Genomic DNA, 26,677 nt, shown 5'->3' with positions numbered 1-26,677 from the left:
ACAATTAGCAAGGAGACTTACCAGAAGTGAAGCAACCAGGATTCAAACTGGCTCCCATTTGGGATGCCAGCATCACAGGCAGTGGCTTAACCCACTATGCCACATCACTGGCCCTTTGATTTACCTTTTGATTTCTTCTATGGAACCACTGTCATTCATGAGCATGTTGTTCAGTTTTCATGGGTTTGCATATTTTCTAGAGATTCTTAAGTTGTTATTTTTTAGCTTTATTCCATTGTGGTCAGAAAAGGTACATGGTATGAATTTAATTTTCTTGAACTTGTTGACTTATTTTGTGGCCTAGGATGGTCTATCCTAGATAAATTTCAATGCACAGATAAAAAGAATGTGTATTCTTCAGCTGTGGGATAAAATGCCCTTTAGATATCAATTGGATCCACTTGGTTACTATAGATTAGCTCTGCTGTTTCTTCATCGATATTTTATCTTGTTGTTCTGTCCCATGATGAAAATAGGGTGTTGAAGTCCCAAATTATTATCGTATTGGAACTTATTTCTGTGTTTACACCCATTAACATTTGTTTTAAACAGCTACGTTCCCTATCATTGCATGCATAAACATTTATTATAGTCATAACTTCCAATAGAATTGATCCTTTAATCATGACATAATGCCCTCCTTTATTTTACCAGTTTTTGCCCTCATGTCTTTTTTGTCTGATATTGGGATGACTTCTTCTGCTCACTTTTGCTTTCTGTTAGGACAGAATTTCTTTTTCCATCCTTTCACTTTCAGTCTGTGTATATATTTATAGGTGGAATGTGTTTCCTGCAGGCAGCAAATAGATGAGTCTTGGTTTTTAATTCATTCAGCCAATCTATATCTTTTAATTGAATAATTTAGGCCATTTACATTAAGGATTATTTTCAAATAGTAATGACTTGGTCCTGCCATTTTCCCATAAATATTCTTATTTGTTGTTTTGTATTTCCTTTCCACCTTTATGTAGGTGATTTTCTGCTTTCACATTCTTTCAAGATGCAGATTATCTTTTTCTGCTTCTGTGTGTAGCATATTCTTAAGAATCATTTATAAAGCTGGACAAATGATGACAAATTCTTTCAATGTGTTTGTTTTGGAAAGTCTTCATTTTACCTTAAAATAGATATGAGAACATCCTTGGATACAGTATTATGAGTTGACAGTTTTTTTTTTTTTTCTTATAGGATTTGGACTATGCTTTCCCATTCTCTCCCAGCTTGTAGTTTCTGATGAGAAATCAGTTGTTAATCTAATTGGATATCCTGCAAAGATATTATGACTGTTCAATCATACATATTTTAGGATGCTTGCTTTATGTTTTACTTCTTAATATTTTACTAAAATGTGTTGTGCTTGAGATCTTTTTCTGATCCTGAAACATTTTTTAAGCATTGTAACAGAAAAGGAAACATAGCCTTACCAATATACCCCTTAGTAAAAGCACAATCAAAGCAAGGCCCCCCAGAGACGGAAGTGGCCCAGTCAAAGCCCAAGTGGATTAGTTACAACGAAAGAGTGTGCAGTAGATTCAGAGATGATTACAGTATTTTGCTGGTTGGTTTCCTGGAGGGCAAAAGAATGATAACCTCTGTTATTATAAGGGCATTTTAGAAATTTAGCCAAGCTTTAGCTTGGCTAATTAGCTAAAGAAAGCTTTCATGAGTCCTTAACCACCATGACAATATTTCTGCTCATTTTGTTCATCAAACACAGGTAATATGTGAGTGCTTTGAGGGTAAATTGTTAGGCATCCACTTTATAGTCCTCACTGCTCCTTTTGACGAGCTTTTATTCTCTAGTCAAAAAAATCAGTCCCTCTTCCACCTGACTATATTAGTGTATATCTAATAAAATACACAGCAAAAACATAGCTGTAAAATTATTTTCTTCTTTCTGTGTATGCTTTGCCATCTGCATTCTGAGTACCAAGTATATGGTTAACAATATTTAGAAGCATAATATGAAATGTTGTGCTATTTAACTGCTTTCTATAGAGTAGGCTTTAAAATTGTTGTACAGAATATTTGGCTCTTCATGTTATCCATTTTCTCTTCAATGTGTTGTGAAGGGAGGCTATATAAAAAGTTAATATAAACTTCTGGTTCCCATATCCTGTGTATGCCGGGTATTAAAGCAGTTTGAAGTATTTCTGGACAAAGCAAGACTAAGATGGGAGGTATTATTACAGGAGGAGGGAAATCTTCCAATATTACAAGCTAGAGGGATTGGACTACTAGTTGGGATAAGGATAGCATTCTTAACTAAAGGAACCTAGCCTCTCCATTGTGTGTATGTGTGTGTGGGGGCTTGCTATCTAGTTACTTCTAACTTAAGCATATTCAAAGCCTTATGTGGAAACTTTTAATTTTTTATTTTCTAACCAAATATTTCACTAGAATGCATAGACTTTGTTATAAAGCAAGTAAGGTTCATCCAAAAATTTAAAGCAAAAATTTTATTATAGCATGTTTCTATGGCACAAGAAATGTGAACCTAATTTCAAGTTGAACAAAAGATTTGCCTGAACACTGCGCTAGGAGACTTTACCAATAATAGCCTGTCCTCTATCTACACATAGAATTGGATTACACCCTTGAAGCTTAATCTGGCCACCATGTCTAGTCTTTAGATGAGAAAACAATCCAGTCAAATCGCAAACAATACTTTCTAGTCCACCTTACTAAACCAGTTTACTAATATTTCAATTCATTTTTCTGTACTTTACCATTTACATGAAGCTTAGTAGTTGCCTTTGGTTCATGCTTCTTAACTACCCAATGCTAATTATTAATTCTAATTAAAATTATTCACTTTTGTCTTAGCTGCAGTTGAAGTCACTTTATCCTGGAGCTTTTCTTCATGTCACGGAAGTCTAGATAATATCTGTTTTGCAACCTGTAACAAGGTTCTGGCTCTGCTTTTCTTCAATAAGAACATGTATACACCAGTTGATTGCATTGTATTCAGGCAGATGATTTTTCTGTGAACGCATGTGAAAACTTCATGCTTTTCCATCTTCTCAAGTCAACAAGCTGAAGTTCAAGTGAATCTCATACTTTGTTATGATTTTATATACACATATACACATATATTTATGTCAGCAGTAAAGTAGAACTATTTGATGATTTCTGATATTAGAACTATGCATGTCTTAGTTTTTAAATACATAATAAAATATTTGCATGAATTAGGGATGAACAGGCTTTGTACATATGAAAGGAAATCTTGCCACACGTTTATCCATAGTGACTGAATTAAATTGAATGCTGTCATCTGTCATATTACTATTCTTATGCCTGAAAGAGTTCTAATCTTTCTTTTTCTTTTTTCCTGTCATAGCAAGCTTTTGATAAACAAATAAGCAGCATTTTATGACAAGGTAAGTAATGATTGTCACACAGGCCAGAAGGAACCCAATCACATCCAGAGAGTGGTACTGGTACCAGGTAAGGTCATGGGCTGCAATGCGGAGATGCTTGGCCCCTTTGTGGCGCATCACATACTCGATCCAGAAGACTGCTCGATCCAAGGGCTTCATGGGCTGATCGTGGTGAATTCTTGATAACTTCATGATACTCTCTTTATAGCTGAAGGAAAATCAATTGATATAAATTTATAGGATGCACCAGAAATGGTAAAATGAATGTCTCATAAAAGAGTAGGGGAAATAAATTCTTTTCTTCAGTAAACATCACAGAGATCTGTGTTTCTTCATTGGAATTTGTTGGATGTACAGGATTACAAAATGCATTGAGATGGGTTGGCAGAAAACAATATTCTATCCTTCAAAACTAGAAATTGGAATCAGTTAATTCTTAAAAGCAAAGAAAACCAAAAATGACAATAACAACAAAACTCATTTGATGTGTAAAGCATGAAAGACTTTGTAAGTAATGCTTCATACACTGTATGTAACTAAAACAAAACAAAACTATAATCTTAGTTGTGGGGCTTCAATTATTCTATGAGAAATGGTTAATGGACCTGATATACAAGATTCAAATCAGTATTGAAATTCACATATAGGATACAACTCCATGAAAAGGTTCAGGTACTTTCTGGACAAAGATGATAAGGAGTCCATATCAATCAGGAATTGGTGTTGACCTTAATCATGAATATATCCATTAATAATTAAAACTATGAAAAAAATAGGCCGATGCTGGGGTTCACTAGGCTAATCCTCTGCCTGTGGCGCCGACACCCTGGGTTCTATTCCTGGCTGGGGCGCCAGATTCTGTCCTGGTTGCTCCTCTTCCAGTCCAGCTCTCTGCTGTGACCCAGGAGCACAGTGGAGGATGACCCAGATGCTTGGGCCCTGCACCCGCATGGGAGACCAGGAGGAAGCACCTGGCTCCTGGTTTCAGATTGGTGCGGTGCGCTGGCCACAGTGTGCCAGCCCTAGTGGCCACTTGGGAGCTGAACCACTTTCTCTCTGTCTCTCTCTCTCATTGTCTAACTCTACCTGTCAAAAAAAAAAAAAAAAAAAAAAAAGAAAGAAAAAAAAAAAAGAAAAAGAAAAACTATGAACATATGAAGCCAATTGTCTTACTTTGGTTACTGAAGCTGAAAATTTCTTGTCCTTTTTAATAAATTGTTCTTATCCTACTTTTTCATTATTAAAAGAAATGGAAAAAGACAGTATTGTTATTATCCATTTATTATGTTTATATATTGACTCTCAGAATATTTAAAATTATTCGTATCATACAATAGGCCATCAGTGAATGTTGTTATTATTATAGTTGTTTATTTTCATACTATTGTGAATTTGGAATGTGGTGGGTACTCAAATCACTTCAACTACTGTTGTTTCTTGTGTTGAAATTATCAAGGACTAATGGACAAGACAGAAGGATACATGTATAAGCCACAAAGTGTATTCCTTAACATTGTAGCAATCACAAATGAGGTAATTTTAATCCTGTAATTAAAAATAAAATGGTGGGAGGACTGTTTAAGAGGAGTACAAGACTCCTAATATATTTTGGCAACACAATTGGGAAAGGCTATAATGAAGAAGTCACAGTGTATGTGCAAAAAGCTAGTACAATATGTGTCACATCAAACACACTCAACTTATCAGCTAATTAACACATTCTCATTCTTAAGCATTACATTTATTAACAATTTAAGAATGTGGAAAGACATTTCTATAGTAAATTAGCAATTGAAAGATATATTCCTTTTCAAAAAAGAAAAATAAATGTGCTCTTCAGGGTGCTCAATAGGATGAACAACATTTGTAATCAAATTAAAGTACAGCACTTTTAAAATATGTGTCCAGGGTCTGGCATAGTAACCTAGAAGGTAAAGCCACTGCTTGTGATGCCAGCGTGCCCATAGGACAAGGGGTCACCCACCCTTGTCTCTCTCAGTACTAAGTAAAAGGCCCTGTTATCACATTCATCAGGAAGACTGACACCGACCTACTGTGGGCCAAAGATGCATACTCAAGGGAACCGTTATTCATCTCAAAGCCACACTTCAAGCCCTACAAACTGCAACAGAGATCAGACCACTGTGTTACAGCTAGAGCTGACACTGATTATGACAAAAGAAATCTCAAAACTACAATCCTGTGTGGTGGAAGGATGTGAAAAAGTCATATCAAGATGGCCGCTGAGGTGATTACCACTATCACAATTAGAACTGTCCACATTGATGCAGAATAGCATGCTTTTCCAAACTTTAATGATGAATTTCCCAGGACAGGTTGACAATCACCTGCCAGCAGACAGGCTACTCCAGACACTACAAACCTTAGAAATAGACTATCCAAAACATGCTTTCCCTGCTAATCAATCTATACCCATGGCACCACATGCATTTACGGATGCCAGCAAGTTGCTGTTTGTGATCAAATCTTTAACAGAAAAAAATAAGATCCATGTAGAATCCCACGAGGGATCAGTACAGTTGGTAGAAATAAGAGCAATAGTCAAGGTTCTACTCCTTAGCCATTATTGACCGGTAAATATATTTTCAGACAGCAAATACTCAGTACAGGTAGCAAAGATGATCCCTTTTGCAGTCTTTAATCCGAACAATAAGCCAGTTGACCAGATGTTCACAACACTTAAAGAGCTAACTGAGAACAGAAAACATCCATGGTATATCTCACACGTAAGATCACATACTGGGTTACCTGGCTTTATTTTCCAAGGCAACAGAAAGGTTGATCGTCTTATCTCCTGCAACATGGCTTCCATTGGACATTTAGAACAAGCCCGTATTTTACACCAAAAATTTCATATGTCAGCAAGCAACATAAAATTGCTTTTCCCAGAGCTAACAATGAAGCAATGCAAACACCTAGTGCACTCTTGCAAGAATTGTGCACCCCTCGCCCCGTTAGGCCCACTGCAACAAGCAGGAGTGAACCCGCGAGGCCTTGCTCCTAATAAGCTATGGCAAGTGGACATCACCCACATTAACTCCTTTGGTAAACTTAAGTTTGTCCATGTGGTGGTAGATACTTATTCAAAGACTGTGTTTGCAGCAGCCCAATCTGGAGAAAAGGCTAGTAATGTGATAAAGGTGGTTAAGTCAGCCATGCTGTTCCTTGGTGTCCCCTGGACCATAAAGACTGATAACAGGCCAGTGTATACATCACAGGAATTTAATTCCTTCCTGAAATCTTGGAACATACAGTCTGCCACAGGTATCCCATACAATCCACAGGGACAGGCAATCATTGAAAGAACTCATAGAACAATTAAAGATCTCTTACAAAGACAGAAAAACAATCATATGCCCTCAGACCCACAGCTTGCTTTGACTGAGGTCCTTTCACTATCAATTTTCTTACTTTTGATTCCCAAGGAATCAGCCCAGCTTATAAACACTGGGGGTCCTTTCCATGGCAGACCCCAGCCCCTATGGTTAGGTGGAAAGACCCCCTGACAGGAGAATGGAAAGGACCACACCCTCTGCTAACCAAGGGTCGAGGATATGCTTATATCTTTCTTTCTTTCTTTTTGACAGGCAGAGTGGACAGTGAGAGAGAGAGAGAGACAGAGAAAAGGTCTTCCTTTTTTCCATTGGTTCACCCCCCAATGGCCGCTACGGCTGGTGCACCGGGCTGATCCGAAGCCAGGAGCCAGGTGCTTCTCCTGGTCTCCCACGCGGGTGCAGGGCCCAAGCACTATGGGCCATCCTCCACTGCCTTCCCAGGCCACAGCAGAGAGCTGGACTGGAAGAGGAGCAACCGGGACAGAATCCGGCACCCCAACCGGGACTAGAACCCGGTGTGCCGGCGTTGCAGGTGGAGGATTAGCCTATTGAGCTATGGCTGCGCCGGCCGCTTATGTCTTTCCAGAGAATGTGGGATAGCCCATTTAGATACCAGCCAGAAACATCAAGCCTGCAACTGACAGCTAATCAGAATCAGCTGAACAAGACTGAGAGTCTGCCTTGTTAGCAGACGCACCTGCCCTATCATCCTACCCTGAGAAACTGCCCATAGCCACATCTGTTACTGTTTTGTACCACACTAACTCTGGTCAGACACTCAAATGGCCCATAGCCTGTGTGTGGTCATGCCATTCCTGATAACAATTATTCCTCATTCCTACCCCTATCTGAGCAAGCACTCCTGTGGTCTCTTGTTTTGACCACTGTTAGTCAATGACGGGTAAGATATGGGGACAACCTAAGACAGGCACAGCTGTGTACAGAGACCACATGGAAATGGGGTCAATAATGGTATGGTCGAGAATCATGCCTCCCGTTGCTCAAAAATAAATGAAAAGGGGGAAATTTGGTGGAATGAGAAGGCCATGCTAAGATGGCCACTGGCAAGCGAGCGTCAGTTACTCAGGAATGACTTTGAAACCCACCTGGCAAATGGAGCCTGCCTGGCAACAGATTGTGATTGGTTGGGGCATAGACTGCCCCTTGACTGGGTTGGCTGGCCTTGGCTATATAAACAGCTGTAGCAAAAATAAACAAAAAGGGGAAAATGTGGTGGAATGAGGTGAAAAGGTCATATCAAGATGGCCACTGAGGTGAAAATTTCATGCCAAGATGGCCGCTGAAGTGAAAAGGTCATGCCAAGATGGCCACTGACACCAGAAACTGCTTGGCAACAGGCCGTGATTGGATGGCTTCGGAAACCACATGACAACAGAGGAAACCACATGACAAAAAAACTTGACTGATGGCAGGCCGAAATTGGATGGTTTCAGAAACTGCCTGGCAACAAGAGCCTGCCTGGCAACATGCTATGATTGGATGGCTTTGGAAACTGCCTGGCAACAGGCTGTGATTGGTTGGGGCATAGACCACCCCTTGACCGGATTGACTGGTCTTGACTATATAAGCTGTTGTACTAACTGAAATAAACGAGTCTGTGGGCTGCTCGCTTCAGGCCCGCTTTCACCCAACTCCCAGGGTCTGTGTGGTGACTCCACGCCTCTTGCCTCCACCATGCTCCTCCTCTCAAAAATGAATCCACTGCAACATTGTTGAGAAATCAACTGCAACAATCCTGTGCTCATGTGTAACCAAAGTCAAGGCAACAAGCCAAGTGATACCATGTTTTCCAGCTAAACCATAAGGTCTTTTCTTATTCCATAAAAAAGAAGGGACCTCTACACCAGATGGGCAGACATTGACATAGGGACACAGAAGACATGAAGAATCAAGATAGCATGACACCTCCAACTCAAGAATACAATATTCCCTTAGAATTGGATCCTGAACATAAAGGTCAAAGAATCCCAAGGAGACTCAACAGAAAATGTCTTTGCCAAGGCACATTGTTGTCAATTGTAAAAAGTTAAAGACAAGGAGGCCGGCACCGCGGCTCACTAGGCTAATCCTCCGCCTTACGCTGGCACATCAGGTTCTAGTCCCGGTCGGGGCGCCAGATTCTGTCCCAGTTGCCCCTCTTCCAGGCCAGCTCTCTGCTGTGGCCAGGGAGTGCAGTGGAGGATAGCCCAAGTGCTTGGGCCCTGCACCCCATGGGAGACCAGGATAAGTACCTGGCTCCTGCCATCGGATCAGCGCATGGCACTGGCCGCAGCGTGCCGGCCGCGGCGGCCATTGGAGGGTGAACCAATGGCAAAGGAAGACCTTTCTCTCTGTCTCTCTCTCTCACTGTCCACTCTGCCTGTCAAAAAAAAAAAAAAAAGTTAAAGACAAGGAAAGAATCCTAAAGAGTATAAGAGAAAAGCAGCACCCAGATATATAAAAAATATTATTAGGCCTAAAGAGAGAGATAGACTTTAATACAACAATAGTGGGTGACTCATCAGTGGACAGGTCATCCAGACCAAAAAATCAATAAAGATACAATAGTGTTGAAGCATACAATCAAGCAAATGGACCTAACAGACATTTACAAGAAATTTCACCCAAAAGCTACATAATATTCATTCTTCTCATCAGTACATGGAACATTTTCTAGGATAGACCACGTATTAAGCCATATATCAAATCTCAGAAAATTTAAAAAGATTGAAATCATACCAAGTATCTTCTCAGACAATAAAGGAATAAAATTACAAATCAATAATAAAAATAATAAATACTCTTAAAGACTTGGAAATTAAACAATATACTATTGGATTATCAATGGGTCATTGAAGAAATTAAAAGGAAATAAAAAACTTTGTTGAAATAAATTAAAATGAAAACACACATATTAAAACCTCTGGGATAGAGCATAAGTGTTTTTTTTTTTTTGCATAAGCATTATTATGAGATGAGGTTATGGAATTAATGCTTACATTAAAATGAGAAATGTTTCACATTTAAAGATCTAATGATGCATCTTGAAGGCATAAAAAAAACCAAATTCCAAATTGGTAAAGAATGAGAAATCAAAAGGATCAGAGCAGAAATAAATGAAATTGAAGCAAAAAAATACAAGATCAACACAGCAAAAAAATTTTTTGAGAAGATAAACAAAATAGATCAACCTCTTTCCAGACTAACAAAATGAAAAGAAAGAAAAAACTCAAATAGATAAAAATTAAAGATGAACAAGTAGACATTATAACTGACACCACTGAAATGAAAAGACTGTAAGAAACTACTATGACATACTATATGCTAATGAACTGGAAAACCTTGAAGAAATGGATTAATTGCTGGATTCATATAACCTACCAAGATTAAATCAAATAGATATAAATGATCTAGACAAATCCATAACAAGCAACAAAATTGAAGCCGTAATCAAAAATCTTCCATCAAGGAAAAGTCTGGGACCTGACTCCTTTCCTATCAACTTCTATAAAACTTCAAAAAGGAAGTAATTCCAATATTCTTCAAACTATTCCTGGGGCCTTTGCAGTGGCACAATAGGTTAATGCTCCACTTGTGGTTCTGGCATCCCATATGAGTGCTGGTTCTAGTCCTGCTGCTCCACTTCCAATCCAGCTCTCTGCTATGGCCTGAGAAAGCAGTAGAATATGGCCCAGGTGCTTGGGCCCCGCATCCACGTGGGAGACCCAGAAGAAGCACCTGGCTCCTGGCTTCGGATTGGTGCAGCTCCAGCCATTGCAGCTACTTGGGAGTGAACCAATGGAAGGAAGACTTTTCTCTCTGTCTCTCCCTCTCACTGTCTGTAACTCCATCTCTCAAATAAAATAAATAAAATCTTTTAAAAAAACTATTCTGAAATATTAAACAGTATTTAAGTATGATGAATTATTTTTATGAGGCCAGCATTACTTTGATAACAAAACTAAAAACACAACATGAGAAGGAAACTACAGACCTATAACCTTCATGAACATAGATGCAAAGATTCTTAACAAAGTACTAGCAAGTTGAGTTCAAACACACATCATAAATATCATATACCATTATCTAGTGGGATATATCCCAGAAATGCAAGGGTGATTCAACATTCTCAAATCAATAAACGTCATGAGTTGGTACTCTAATGATGAACTCACAGATGGAGAAATTAGGAAAGAAATTCCATTCACAATAGAAATAAAACAATCAAATATATCTGGATAAATTTAACCAAAGAAGTGAAAACCCTCTACAATGAAAATTATCAAACAATGATGACAGAAACCATCAAAGACACAAAAAAATTTAAAGATATTCCTTGCTCATGAATCAGAAGAATCAATATCACACCTTGACACTTTGAGATGTGTTGACTTTGAATAGCTCCTGTCTCAACTGTTGAGGAACAGATTTTTTTTTTTTTTATACTATTTGTTGAACTCTTTTCTTATTATAGGGTTAATCTTATGTGAATAACATTAATTGAAAATAGATCTCAGTAAAACAAGAATGGGAATAGGAGAGAGAGGAAAAAGAAGGGTGGAAATGCATGTGGGAGAGAGAGCAGGGTGCAAAGAATCCATATGTTCTAAATTTGTATTTATGAAATGCATGTAGTTTGTATACCTTACATAAAAATAAAAAAAGTGCATACTCACTAAAGCAATCTGCAGATTCAATGCAATCCCTATCAAAATACGGATAACATTCTTCACGTAACAAGAAAAAGCAATTGGAAAATTCATATGGAATCACAAAAGACCCAGAATAGCCAAAGCAATCCTGAACAAGATAAAACAAGCTCAAGGCATCACAATATCTGCCTTCAAAGCATATTACAAAGCTATTGTAATTAAAACAGTTTGGACTAGCAAAGAAACTGATACATAGATCAATGGAACAGAATAGGGCCCAGAAATTAATCCACATACATATATACAACTGATTTTTAACAAAAGTGCTCAGAACATACAGAGATGTAAGGATATTCTCTTCAGCAAATTGTGCTGGAAAAACTGGATATATATATTCCTCTCATAATATACCAAAATAAACTCAAGATAGTCAAAGAACTTAAGACCTGAGACTATAAAGTTGCCGGAAGAAAACATAAGTAAAAAACCCCAAGACATTGGTATAGGAGACAACTTAGACAAGACCCCAAAGCACAGGCAGCAAAAGCAAGAAACTTAACAAATGGGGCAATTTAAGATGCTGAAGGTTTTGCACAGAAAAGGAAATTATCAACAGAATGAAAAGACATCCAACAGAATGGGAAAAATATTTACAAACCACCTATAAGACAAAGAATTAATACCCTGAATACATCAGCAACTTAAAAAATTCAACAAGGGCAACAGAAAAATCCATCCAGTTTAGGAATGGACAAAGGACTTCAACAGACAGTTCTCAAAAGAAGAAATACAAACGGCTACCATGTTGAGTGAAATAAGCTGGACCCAGAAAGACAAATAATACATCTTATTCCTTGTATGTCAGAGCTAGATGTAAAAAAAAAAAAAAAAAAAAAACACTAAAATTAGGAGAAAAGAGAAAAAAGAAAAGTCTATGTTTAACAGTATTATTGCAAATATAGGCTTGTTAAACTTTGCTTTATATCTCTCAAAAAAGAATTTATACTACTGTAGTTAATGATCTGTGATTACTAAATGTAGTATATGTGAGTGAAATGATGATTTTTCAATTTAATTATTTTTATATCCATTGTCTATATTCCCACTAAACTAAGAGATTTTTGCTTTTTCCTTTTTAATCTTATTCAGTGAAGTATTAGGCTTTGTTACTGGAATGTAAATTTAAAATATGTTATTTCACAAAAAACTAAAATAAAGTCAAAAAGCAAAAAGAAAAGAGGGTGTGAGGGAAAGGGGAGGGAAGGATGGAGGGAGGAAGGATTAGAATATCATTATGTTCTTAGAATTGTATCTACAAAGCACATCAAATCTGTAAAAACTAATCAAACTTTTAAAAATAAAATAAGCATACATTTAAAAAAATTAAAAGAAATACTGCCTTTTTTAAAAAAAAACTAGTTTTAATGGAGTAAATTTGAAAACCCTAGTTGTTTACTACTTAAAAGAAATAGAATGAAAATATTAGAAGAGAAATTTGGGGAAGTATTAATTGTCAAGGGAAGTAGATATTTTTAAGTTATACTGATTTACTGAAAATAAATCATTTAAAATAATTTTACAAGACAAATATATGAGTAACTATATGAGATAATGGAAATTAATTAATTTCTTCTTTTTCTCTTACTATCTATATATTCCATATACCATGTTTTATAAATGAAATATATAGAATAGAATTTATTTTAAGATAATAAGTGGTGAGTTCTTATGTTGTAGGAAAGTTATAACTGCTGAAAGTCAGCAAGAACTATTATAACATTCACAGTTCCCAGCTTCAGCTCTGTTCCTAATGCTTCCTTGTAATCCCGCTACCTTGTTCTGTGATTCCCCTCATTCTATTTATTGGCTACTAGACACATTGCATACTGTCTTTGAACTTCTGAAAATACTTCTATAAAACCCTGATGAATTATTCATGAATGTCAACATATTGTTCATCTTCAGAATAACTATTGTCTCCTTAGACTTCAAGTGAAAACTTATCTAGAAATACTACGGAATCAAAAGAAAGCAATACTCACGAAGGATCATTAATGACTGTCTTCAAGGCATTGAGGAAATCTGTACTTGACATTGTTTTCCAGTCCAGTCTAACAGCTGCTCCCTTGGCTGCCATGTAGGCAATGTTATCAGGTTGCTCTGAGAACAAGGGAAGCCCCACCATAGGGATTCCATGGTAAATCGCCTCATAGATGCCATTGGATCCACCATGCGTTATAAAAGCTTTGGTTTTGGGATGACCTAGAATTAAGCGATTTTCAGTAAAATTATTAATGGAAAGTCCTAGAAATGAAATGAGAAATTTATAGCATGAGCCACTAACAGAGTCAGAGCTGTCTAGAAAATTTAATAGCCATGTAACTGTATTTAAATTCCTTTCAGGTCAAGAGGAAGAGACATCTAAGTCCCCTGCAGAGGTAGGTGAAGGCTACATGGAAGAGGTGGTGTATAAAATAGAAATTTGAACAGTGAATGCAAGATTCACAAGTGGAAAAAAGATAGTGTATTCTGGATAAAAGAAATTTGCATATGCCAGAAAAAAATTAAAAATGGCCAAGTGCATGTTAAAACATTTTCTCTGAATGAAGTGGTGCATCCACTGAGTATTGCATGGAGGATATATAAGGCAACAGAGGATGGCATGATCATGGTGCTGGAAGCAGAAGGAGGAGAGGGGCCAGCGCTGTGGCGTAGTGGGTGAAAGCACTAGCCCGAAACACCGGCATCCCATATGGGTTCCAGTTCGAGTCCCAGCTGCTCCTCTTCCAATCCAGCTCTCTGCTATAGCCTGAGAAAGCAGTAGAAGATTGCCCAAGTCCTTGGGCCCCTGCATTCGGATTAAACTCCTGGTTCCTGACTTCGGCTCAGCTCAGCTCCAGCCACTGGGGCCATCTGAGGAGTGAACCAGTGGATGGAGGACCTCTCTCTCTCTCTCTGTGTCTCTACCTCACTCTGTAATTCTTTCAAATAATTTTTTTTAAAAAAACAGGAGAGGCCAACCTTCCTCTTAAAATTTATTATCATTTTATGATAGATATCATAGGTTTTTCCCTTAGAAAATATGATTTCAGTCATAATGGGTGACAGATCATTTTTGGTGGCATTCAAAAAGCATACTAGGAGAAAGGACAGATGTAATAACTGAAATAGGACACAGGGAGACAACCCAAGAGATTATTCTTACTGTTACTTTTTAAAGTTTACCTATTTTACTGAGAGAGATTTTTGAAATTTTCCATCTGCTGGTTTACTATCTAAGTGCCTACAACCACTGGGGTTGGGACATGATCTAGGAATCCAGTCTGGGTTTCCCATGTGGCAACAGCAATTTAAAGACTTGAAGCATCACATACTACCTCCCAATGTATACATGAACAGGAAGGTGTAGTTGTAAGTGGATCAGGCACTTGAACCTAGGCAGTCCAATGTGGGATGCTGGTATCACAAGAAGCATCTTAACAGCTGTGCCAAATTCCCTTCCCACAGGAATTATTGAGAAATCTCAGTAAGAGGTAACTATAGTCAACATAAGTATACTTTGATTCTACACAGTAAGAATTTGATTATGTATGATAAAAAGCCAAGAGTTTACTTCATTATATTTTCCCTAGAACTGGAAAACAAACAGGAAGACATTTGGTTTAATTTTTCTTATTTTTTAATGAATGGTCAATGAGTTTCCTGTTGAACTACTCTCATCCTGTTTGGTTGTTACTCGTGTTTTCAGCATTTGCTCTCCAGTGTCTTACCAAGAAGGTCATTCTGAGGCATCCACTTATATAGCTTAGTATTAGGACCTAGGGTATCTGGTTCCTTTCCATCGAATCTCCAAAGAACCTATTAGGTAAAAACAAAATATCTGTTTCATGAGTTGAATTTCAAATTAGAACATGTTAGAATTCTACAGAGGTTGAGAGGTTCCCTAGTTAAATGCCTTCCACAGGAAAGACAAGGAAAGGAAGACAAGAGATATCAAGGATGAGAACTGCTAAAATGTTGAGTAAGTATAATACTAACATTTGCAGTACTATTTTTATATTCAACCAGGTGTGAAATAATCACAATTTTCACACTTAGTGCTTTAGTCAAGTGAGATGATCAGTGACAAAGTATAATATTTAAGAAAAGGTATGCATGTGTACTTCTAGTGCAAAAAAAGAATAACATTATTAAGGATCTACACTTTTAAATACATGTATTTTCTATGTTAGTTTTATCTTCAACTTTATTTTTTAAGATGAAATGAGGTTTTACTAATATCCACTGGTTTATAATTTATTTCATTAGAATTTCACATCTTTAAATTCACAAAAAAGTAAATGCATGAAGTAAGCTATGTGTGAGAAACAAATTATACTTAGGAACTATGCCTAATGTTTTAGATTACAAATGATTAAGCCTCATTTCCAGGAAGAATTTCAGGTGACATTTTTGAAAAAGTTTGCTTGTTTACTTGAAAGAGTGATAGAGAAAAATCTTCCATCCACTGGTTCACTGCCCAGTGCCCACAACAGCTAGGGTGAGGCCGTACAAGCTATAAACTCCACCTGGGAGAGCCCTGTGGGTTTCAGGGATAAGGAGTATATATACCACGACCTGCCTCTCAGGACACAGATGTGCAGGAAAGTGAATCGGAAGCAGAGGTGACACTTCATCCCAAAGTCTCCGATATGGAGTGTGAACATCCCAAGCAGTAGCTTATCAGCTGCACCACAACACCTGCCACTCAAGTGCCATGTTTGAAATAAACACCAGTATTATCACTGTTTCTAGTATTTGAAAGTCTTTAGTGGTAGAAAAGAAGAGCCAGCTCATACGTAACATGGTGGCTGGAAAAGATGCGAAACTGTCAGGTTAAATTTTTGCTTAACTGACTAGAAAGGCCTCCATGATGCATTACAACACACTGACAGCCAAAGTCACTAAACGCTGTTATAGCCCCGCAGCAAAATAAGGCACTGATCTTGGAAATTATAAATTCTTCTTATAGATCAGGGTACAGTCCACAAGGATTTGGTTTCTGTTTGCTATGTGAGTGGTAAAAGTAATGTCAGGTTCTCTGCCAAAATCTAACATAGGTGATTAATAGAAACCCATATCAGATAGGAAGCTAAAAGGTTTCTAAATACTAGAAGGTCAAAGTTTTCTTGCACAGATTAGAAAATTAGTATCTATAGGGAACATTTGAACCTCTTCCCAAGGCAGGCCTGCTCCTCTGACTCCTTCTTATATTCCTTTATTGTTCCTCAGTCTGCAGGAGGTGTTAATCTAATGGGCCAGGAACACATCCTGTGGGGCCACATATTATAATGCACTGGGTCTATTTTGGGAAAACCCATCTCCCCACTTTTTCTTACATCTTCCTGCTTCAGGCACAGCCAAATCCAGCCTTAAGAGTATTCTATTTTTTTCTAAATCTGTTTGATGGAGTTGAATCCTGAGCCCAGGGTTAGTGAGCCCTGATCTTCCTTCCACTAAATAGATTACTGAACAGCACTGTGAAGGGGCCTAATGCAAAATTGGGGGGATTAAAGAGTCAGGAATTACCTGGGAATCCAAAGCTACATATTAACACTTCAGAAATTTTATCCAATCCTGCTTACTGCTGTTTTATCAGTGCAGTTAACAACTACAATTTAACTCCTTTCTGATAACACCTTTAATGCACACAGTGGCATCAAATTACAGGGCTAGAGGTTGGGGCATGGTGATTTCTGTGTCCCTGAGGGCAGTGTTGTGATGATAACGAAGCTTCCCATTGCACCTGTTAAATATATCTCTTTCTGATCAAATACTAATTCCAAAATATTTACACACATTCTGTGAAAATTTTTGCACCTGATAAGTAGAGTTTAGGTTTTTTTTTTTTTTTTTTAGGATTTATTTATTTATTGGAAAGGGAGAATAGCAGAGAGAGAGAGAGAGAGAGAGAGAGAGAAAGGGAGATATATTCCATCCATTGACTCCCTCCCCAAATGGGATAGGACAAAGTCATGAATCAGGAATTTCATCTTGGTCTCCCACCTGAGTGACAAGGGACCCAATAGTTGGACGATGTTTCCCTGCTTTCCTATGTTCTTTAGAAGGAAGCTGGATAAAAAGTGGAGTAGTTAGGGCTGAAACCAACACTCTGATTTGATAAACCAGTATGGCAGCTTAACTTGTTGTGCCACAATGCCAGCCAGTGTTTGTTGGTAAAGTGATATCTGAGATAAATCATTGCTATAAACAGTTTACCTTTCACACAGGAAGTTTCTGTAACCGGTCACTTTGCAGAGTTTGTCAGACTCACTAAGTCGCTGCCCACCCTTAGGACATTTTTTCTCACCTTTTGTGGCAGCTGGGCAAGGGCTGATGCGATCACAGTGGTCCTTTCCTCTGTCATGTTGCTGACCATGGACCCCAGGGAAAACACCACCACTCCCTCTTCCCCAGAGCTCTGCACAAAGGCTTCCATCTCCTGGGAAGAGAAAATTTGCTCCATCACAAACGTGCAGCAGCACAGCAAACAGTATTGAAATGACTAGCGCAGTCAACGAAGGAGAAAAAATGGAGTAGAAGCAGTCATTATTAGAGTGGGGACTGTGGTAAGACATATAGCTATAAAATTTTCATCTTCTCCATTTCAAAGTGTATCGGTGGTCCTATTATTTATTATCACATTGTTGTGCTACCAATGTGCCCCAATTATTTTTCTTATAAAGCCTTCATAGTTTATGTACATTTTATATGACATAGAGAATTGTAATCCATTTATATTTATTTGTCATCTGCAGAAAAAAAAGTAAGCATATTTATCTTCTTTGTCCAACTACTATCAATTACATCCCACATTTGACTGATTTAGTGTTATTAAAATTTTTTGGTGAATTACTTATAATAGTGTTATAAACACTATTTATTTCTAGTGGTTGTTTTTATAAATAGCTGCTATAAATATTGATTTTGCACATCCAAGTTATTCTTCTCTGTATAGTTTCATGTGTGGTATCTTATACAGACAAAGGCTATAAGTATTTTTAAAACTCATGATGCAATCTGTCAAATTTCTTATTTCTTTTTCTGAAAGGACAGATTAACTGAGAATTAAAGATTTTTTTAAAGATGTATTCATTTGTTTCAAAGGCAATGTGACAGAGAAGGAGGAAGAGAAAAAGAAAGAATACTTCTATTCCCTGGTTCACTCCCCAGATCACCACAACAGCCAGGGCTGAGGTCAGGAGCCAGGAATTCCATCCAGGTCTCCCATATGGGCAGCAGATCATCCTCTGCCTTCCCAGGTGCATTAGCAGGTAGCTGGATCAGAAGCAGAGGAGCCAGGACTGAAATACCAGCATTCCCATATGCCAGCATCACGGTGGTGTCTTAACCCACTGTGTCATGGCACGTGCCCAGAAAGATATTTCAAAGACTGACTTCAGAATCTTTGTGTTGGATTCAAATCTTGTCTGCACAATTGAGAAACAACAGATATTGTAAATAGTCATCAACATAATAGTGCCTCCCTTCCTCTGTTTCTCATGTCTTGTTCTTTTCCTCCTGCTACTAACACTGTCACCTTCTCTTCAGACAAATCAGGAAATTATGAGCATAGAGATGCATTGTGAAAGACTTTTGCTAATATTGCCTGAGCCTTTGTACCTGTGAAATTTACTTTAAAAAGCTGAAACTACTGGCATCCAAAGTAGGAATTGGGTATTAGCTATTTGATATTAGTTTTATATTGTTATAATAGCAGGTAGATTAAGAAGTATTTAAAAGATTGCATAATATTGCAGTAAAAATACTTGTTTTCTACGTAAATCTTTATAGTGGGATATGAATCTGAAATAGGTTAAATCCTTGTGTTTGTTTGTAAAGTATACTATTTTACTGGCTGACAAAATTTATTTCAATTACCAAGTAAAGGCTGTTTCTAGGTGAAAGTGGCAGGAATTCCTGGGTCTTCATTCCAAATGCAGTGAGCGTTTCCCTTGTCACCAACTTCTGTCAGGCATCGATGATGCTGAGACAAACGTTTCCTGAGAGAGCTTTACTGGGGTATCCAGGAGGCTGCTCTTAGACAGAAAACACGGCTCTCATAAGGTAACACCATTCTTTCATGTTTGATATAATCCTCTGGGATTGCAATGAGGAATGATGTAATGTTGTGATGGAAGCAATTAAACGTTGGAATTGGCTGCAAATATTTTTGAAGGGCACACGTGTGTATTATTGAGAAATTGTTTTCCTGTTAGGCTGGATACTGGTGAAGAGCCTCAGTGCTTATAATACAACTTTAGTCCTCATCTTGTTCATCATTTTGCCAAACTTAGATATTTACTTTTAAATGAAACTAAAGCATTTTTCTTCTCTATGACTTGGCTTAAGAATGTAATTTTATTCATTTGTAAACCACTTCCTGTTGAATGAGGCTATATCTGAAGTGTTTGCATTTTAGATGATTAATTGTACTAATAAAAACAGAAACAATCACAACGTCAATTCTGGATTACTGATTGTCACAGATATTTAATGTATTCATTTATATTTTCATTTTTACCTGACACATAAAAGCTATACTTATTCATAGCACACGTGAGATATTTTAATACTTGTAAACACTGTGCAATGTTAAAATCTTAGTAAATGTATCTATGTCTTCAAACATGTTTTTAGTGTTTTTTTGTTTTTTTTTTTTTTTTTTGGCAGGCAGAGTGGACAGTGAGAGAGAGAGACAGAGAGAAAGGTCTTCCTTTTGCCGTTGGTTCACCCTCCAATGGCCACACGGCGCACTGCAGCCGGCGCACAGCGCTGATCCAATGGCAGGAGCCAGGTGCTTCTCCTGGTCTCCCATGGGGTGCAGGGCCCAAGCACTTGGGCCATCCTCCACTGCACTCCCGGGCCACAGCAGAGAGCTGGCATGGAAGAGGGGCAACAGGGACAGAATCCGGCGCCCCGACCGGGACTAGAACCTGGTATGCTGGCGCCGCAAGGCGGAGGATTAGCCTAGTGAGCCACGGCACCGGCCTCAAACATGTTCTATAATTTATAGTGATGCCAATAAAACTTTTCCTTTTCTTGCTGGTCTGTGATCTCTACTCTATGTTCTGTTAGTATTGTGGACCTCCTTTTTCAAAATATTTTCCCACTATTTTAATTGTTTATCTTCTAAATAGAAAGTCAGGTGTCCAGAGAGTGGAACCTTTGTGCCTCCCTTGTTTCTATGTCCAGCACTTGTCTCTCTGATATCCAAGGCTCTCTGTGAATATACTTTGAATGAAATGTTGATTTTTATATGTCAAATAATGAAGACCTTAATTTAACTGGCTCTGTTGTCAAATTCTTCCACATATTCTGTTTTATTCTACAATGGTAATAAGGCCTGGATGTATGTGTTGGTATAGAAATACACAAGGGGACTTCAAAAAGTTCATGGACAATGCATATTATCTTTTAATTCAAAATTTCCATATACTTTTTGATGTCCTCTTAAATAAGTTTCTGGCTGGTGTGGCATTTTATCCCAGATCCAATATCTCTTCCTGTGAGTCAGATGTGCTAAATGAAGAATGGAGAGTCATTTGTACTGAAAAAGCAAAGCAAAATAAGAAAATGAATAGTAACACATTTACCTTAGGCAGAGGTTTGGCAGGTTTGCATTGGAGCCCTCCGACAAATTCAAAATTTGGCAGTAGTGGGCGAGGAAACTCCAAATCCCAGTAGCTTCGAATGAGCCAAATATCAGCTTTCCCCACTAGCTCATAGAAACTAACAGGTCTTCCTGAGCAGAGAAAAAATGAAGAAAAGATAAGATAATGAGATAATTGTTGCATGAAGTGTACCATGTAATTTCCTGGGAGAGGTTAGAATGATGCAGTTAATGATGTAGAAAGTGTCTTCATAGAGATAAAACATTTTTATTTTTATTTTTTTAAAGATTTATTTTATTTATTTGAAAGAAAGCGTTACAGAGAGAGGTAGAGATGGAGAGAGAGGTCTTACATCTGCTGGTTCACTCCCCAGATGGCCACAACTGCCAGAGCTGCACCTATCCGAAGCCAGGAGCCAGGAGCTTCTTCTGGGTCTCTCAGGTGCATGCAGGGGCCCAAGGACTTAGGCCATCTTCTACTGCTTTCCCAGGCCATAGCAGAGAGCTGGATTAGAAGAGGAGCAGTCGGGACAGGAACCGGCACCCATATGGGATGCTGGCACTTCAGGCCAGGGCTTTAACCCACTGCGCCACAGCACCAGCCGCAAACATTTTTATTTATGTATAATTTACATGTATAATGTGTACATTGTTCACATGTTACAAATATTTGCAAAATGCAATGTAAGGGGACACTCTCTAATATCACTTGAGCATATTACCAATCATAGTCACTAAAATAGTCTATCATAGGGGCCAGCATTTTGACACAGTCCATTAAGCCACTGCTTGCTACACCAGCATCTGATATTGGAGTATCAGTTTGAGTCTCATATTCTGTGCTTCTGATCCAAGTCTCTGCTAATGTGACTGCTTGGACCAAGTAGGCCTCCACCATCCATGTGGGAGACCAAAAAGTTGTTCCAGACTTCTGGCTTCAACCTGGCCTAGAGTAAGCCATTTATGGCCATTCATGTAGTGATTCAGCAAATGGAAGATAATGCTATCTCCCTGTAGGCAGGGACACGCGTGTGTGTGTGTATGTGTGTGTGTGTCCCTCTGTTTCTCTTCCTTCCATGTAAATAAATCAATCTTTAAAAATAGGCCACTATAGAATGAAACAAGCAACTGTTTTCTGTATAAAGTTACAAAAGCAATGGATGGAAATATAAATAATTATTTTAGCTTCACAATCAAGTAATACTACCATAATCATAGCGCTTTTCCAGGAATATTCAGTCCAGTTTCCACAATTTAACAAGCTATCCCTAATCCTTGATTTTTCAGGTGAACTGTGAATTCTTTGAATGTGGTTGAATTTCATCTGCTGCTTTTTGCTTTGCCTTCAAACTTAGCATTTATTTACATAGAAATACTTAACAGATACTACATAATTTTTTAAATTATAGAAAAATATTTTATTCACCTTTATTTGGATCACTTTTGTAAAAAGTGGAGAAACATAATTTAAAAATATAGACTAATTATATATATATATATGCCTATATTTCCAAAGATTTTAAGCACTACACAGACTTAAAGAAGGAATGTAGGAACATTAAAAACCTCAATGTATAGGTTTTTGTGTATGGCATATTACTAAGTAGCTCTCACCTGAAAAGGCATCTTTTAGGTAATACAGATAATATGTTAATTTTAAGAAGGAGACAGATTTAAACAAGGAACAATTATTTTCTCAGTGGCACACTGATAGTTGTTCTAGAAACATGCCTCAATGTACATGATTACATTCATCAACATATTAGAGAATTGTCTACAACATTGTACAACATGAATAAAATAGAATACAATAGACATGTAGTTGCTTATAAAAATCCACACTACTGCATTTGTCATTGTGTGACTTTATAGAATGTCCTTTCTTAACGACAAGCCGCTAGCTTCTCATTGACCCTGTAAAGTAACCCTTTCTATAAATTTGGAAGATTGTTTGGCTTTGTTATAGTTTCAATTCATATTTTACATATAAAAGACTACTTCCTCTGATTTTACATTCATACATACTCATCTTCAACATCAAAGGTATGTTAGGGCTTCAAATCAAAAATTAAAAGCATTTCTTACCTAGTACTTCACTGTAGAATTGATCCCACCTCTTCACGTTAAATGTTTGGAACCAAAAGTCAAAATAAAGCATCCATAGCACATTTTTTACCCTTTCTGTAAATGTCATTTGACCACTTATAACAGATGTAATAGCAGGCACATAGGAAGGAGGAAACAGAAGTCCTCCACTATACTTTTCATACGTGTAGCCAGGAGTGAAGCGAAGACTGTACACAAGGGGTATTTTCAGAAACTCAGCCAGCAGCTCACCACAGGGAGCAATGGCGTCTGCAAAAACCACATCAAACTTTGATTCTTGCAGTTTTGTCATGAGTTTCTTGTTTAAAACTAGGTCTTTGCAAAAATTCTCATAAATTTCAGAATATTGTAAAAAGAATTTTTGCCATAGTGGAAAATATTCCCAATATTTTTCTCTTGACACATCATTTATCAATATATTGACCCAGTTTGTGAAAAAGACGTCCAGTTCTTCTTGAGTGGAAGTTGTAGGAAAAGTTTCAAATTTAATTCCAGATTGTTTCTTGTGATCAATTAAAACAGAAGCTGAAGATCTCAGAACAGTGATTTCATGACCCTTCTGGACAAGTTCATCCAGGATTACCTTCATATTCATCCAATGACTGAATTCCATAGGCCACACCAGCACTTTCCCACAACTCCCAGAGCTGAAGCAACAGCTCAGCTGTAGCAGCAGTAGCAGAACTGAAACAGATTTCACAGACATCCTGGTGAAATGTGATGCTTCCTCTCCATAAGCTGTCTCTTTCTGTCACTCTTCGTGCTATACTCCAGAAGAATTGTATCAAGTAGTTAAAATATAACTTATATTGATCAAATTAAATACATCATATAAACAAACAGATTTTGTGGACTGGAATTGCAGGTGGAAAAAGCAACATAACTAATCTAATGCTTGTATGAGTGCTTTTAGTGTCTTTTTTAAAAGATTTTATTTATTTACTTGAAAGTCAGAGTTAAGGAGAAACAGAGGCAGAGAGAGAGAGAGCGAGAGAGATAGGAGAGGGAGGGAGAGAGAGAGAGAGAGAGAGAGAGAGAGAGAGAGAGAGAGAGAAAGTAGAAAGAGAAGTCTTTCATCTGTTGTTTTATTCCCCTAGATGGCTGCAATGGCAGGAGCTGAGCCAACGGGGATGCAGGGGCCTAAGGACTTGGGGCATCTTCCACGGCTTTCCCAGGCCAGTAGCAGGGAGCTGGATCGGAAATGGAGCAGCTGGGACTCAAACTGGCACCCATATGAGATGCCGGCACTGCAGATGGTGGCTTTATTTTCTACACCGCAGTGCTGGCCCCTTTAGGGTCTCTTTTATGAATAAATATTTTGACCTAGTTTGGAGTCTATGACTTACATAAGTAATTTAACTATGCTTCTTCATAAGAGATTATAGAGCAATGCCAAGAGCAGTTGCAAGGAGACCTGTGTCTATAGTCTCTCTGACACAGAACCAGCAATAAAGTCATTCATTATATAACTGACCTGCATTTCTTGTATAGCATGGCTCCAGGGATTTTTTTTTTCATAAGAATGTAGGTAAACTATAACTCCTATATATACAGGTCAATTCAAAGTTTACAATTCAGGGTTTTACAGTATACTTACGCAAATGTGTAGCTACCACCACCATTAATTTTTTAGCATTTCGTTACTGTAAAAAAATCTTATACCCTTTATCCCTTGTGCTTGTAAACACCAATTTCCTATTCCTCCAGTACTAAGAAAGTACTAATTTACTTTGTGTCATCTCAGTATGCCTCTTGTAATTTCTTGATAACGGAATCACAGTGAACTTGGGGCAGGGACAGTGACACACATCTCTGATTGTGATTCTTGAGGAGTGAGTCTCTGGCTTCTATTCTTAGTTTGCTACTCCCACTGTGTAACTGCCAAACTATGAATGAAGTGGGCAATGACTAGCCAGTAATTGGATTCTCAGGGTGCTGTGTCTGAATAGAACCTCTGAATTATGACTGTGGCTGAATGGGAGAAGGGAGACTGTTCTGTCTCCTCTTTGGAGCTGTGGGGGAAGTAGCCTTGTGGTCAAATCTAGTCTTATCTATAATAGAATTGCTTTGATTTGGCTAGGAGGGGTGACTCAGAGCAGGTCCTGTATGAATGTCACATGCTCTCACTGCATTTTACAAACTTTGGGATAAATGGTTCTCTTTCAACTGTGAGCCATGGGCTGAGGAAGTCCAGTGGTCTAGTCCACACCTGCATTGCAGTGTCACTGGTCTCAAAAAGGGGCAGAGGAACAGGTCATAGACTAAGTGCCACAGGCTTTGGCTGTTTTCACCAAGAAGTTGATATATGGTTTTTATTTTTCTCTAGCATGTCCTTAGGAAAATTCCATGGACTATTAAGTAACTGTGTCTTTGAATAATTGAGATTAATTATTTCTGTTTCACCTGGGAGCTGGTCCACTGAAATACTCATGCTGTCATGTGAGAAGTAATTTCAAGAATGGGGGCTTTTATGAGTACTTAAATTTTTTAAAAGATTTATTTATTTATTTGAAAGAGTTACACACAGAGAGAAGGAGAGGCAGAGAGAGATAGAGAGGTCTTCCATCCTCTGGTTCACTCCCCAATTGGCCTCATTGGCTGGAGCTGCGCCAATCCAAAGCCAGGAGCAAGGAGTCACTTCCCAGCCTCCCACGCAGGTGTAAGGGCCCAAGGAATTGGGCTATTTTCCACTGCTTTCCCAGGCCATAGCAGGGAGCTGGATCAGAAGTGGAGCAGCCAGGTCTTGAACCGGCTCCCATATGGGATGCCAGGCTGTAGGCCAGGGCGTTAACCCACTGTACCACAGCACCAGCCCCTGACTACTTAAATTTTTTGTATTCATTGTAATGGATTCATTCAAAGATATTTAATATAGAAAAATACATACACCATGGCTCACTTGGTTAATCTTCCACCTGTGGCACTGGCATCCCATATGGGCACCAAATTCTAGTCCAGGTTGTTCCTCTTCCAGTCCAGCTCTCTGTTGTGGCCAAGGAGGACAGTGGAGGATGGCCCAAGTCCTTGGGCTCCTGCACCCACATGGGAGACCAGGAAGAAGCACCTGGCTCCTGGCTTTGGATCGGCACAGCACCGGCCGTAGCAGCCATTTGGGGAGTGAACCAACAGAAGGAAGTCCTTTTTCTCTGTCTCTCTCTCTCATTGTCTAACTCTGTCAAATAAAAAAAATAAATAAAAATAAAAAAAGAAGTCCTAATTGGTTTGAATGGATAGTAGGGCTGATACCCTGTAAGTTCAAGCATTCTAATAATACCTAATGATTGATTATATAATAACAAATCTTAGAACATCTTCTTTTAATTCAATGTGTCTATTACTTTTTTTTTTCTTTTTTCTTTTTTTTTTTTTTTTACAGGCAGAGTGGACAGTGAGAGAGAGAGACAGAGAGAAAGGTCTTCTTTTGCCATTGGTTCACCCTCCAATAGCCGATGCGGCCGGCGCACCGCGCTGATCCGAAGGCAGAAGCCATGTGCTTCTCCTGGTCTCCCATGGGGTGCAGGACCCAAG

At 38.3% G+C, this 26,677-nt stretch overlaps 1 protein-coding gene across 2 annotated transcripts; it reads right to left on the bottom strand.

The window, feature by feature from the left end:
• Window positions 1-203: 203 nt before the first annotated feature.
• Window positions 204-23,899, bottom strand: LOC138842998 (UDP-glucuronosyltransferase 2B16-like). Of its 2 annotated transcripts, XM_002717132.6 has the most exons (6): window positions 23,129-23,899; window positions 21,027-21,175; window positions 17,741-17,872; window positions 15,162-15,249; window positions 13,434-13,653; window positions 204-3,591 (listed from the first exon to the last, which is right to left on the bottom strand). In XM_002717132.6, exons 1-6 carry the CDS (start codon window positions 23,853-23,855, stop codon window positions 3,312-3,314), a joined length of 1,596 nt encoding a protein of 531 aa, XP_002717178.1. In that variant the 5' UTR covers window positions 23,856-23,899; the 3' UTR covers window positions 204-3,311. The 2 variants fall into 2 exon arrangements, with proteins under 2 accessions (XP_002717178.1, XP_089158813.1); XM_089302687.1 differs by lacking the exons at window positions 204-3,591; window positions 13,434-13,653; window positions 15,162-15,249; window positions 17,741-17,872 and adding an exon at window positions 19,313-19,464.
• Between the last annotated feature and the right edge of the window lie 2,778 nt (window positions 23,900-26,677).

The sequence above is a fragment of the Oryctolagus cuniculus genome, chromosome 8 (assembly GCF_051225735.1).
Source record: "Oryctolagus cuniculus isolate XC-2025 breed Fujian yellow rabbit chromosome 8, ASM5122573v1, whole genome shotgun sequence".
Classification (NCBI taxonomy): domain Eukaryota; kingdom Metazoa; phylum Chordata; class Mammalia; order Lagomorpha; family Leporidae; genus Oryctolagus; species Oryctolagus cuniculus.
This window is presented reverse-complemented; position numbering and strand designations above follow the sequence as displayed.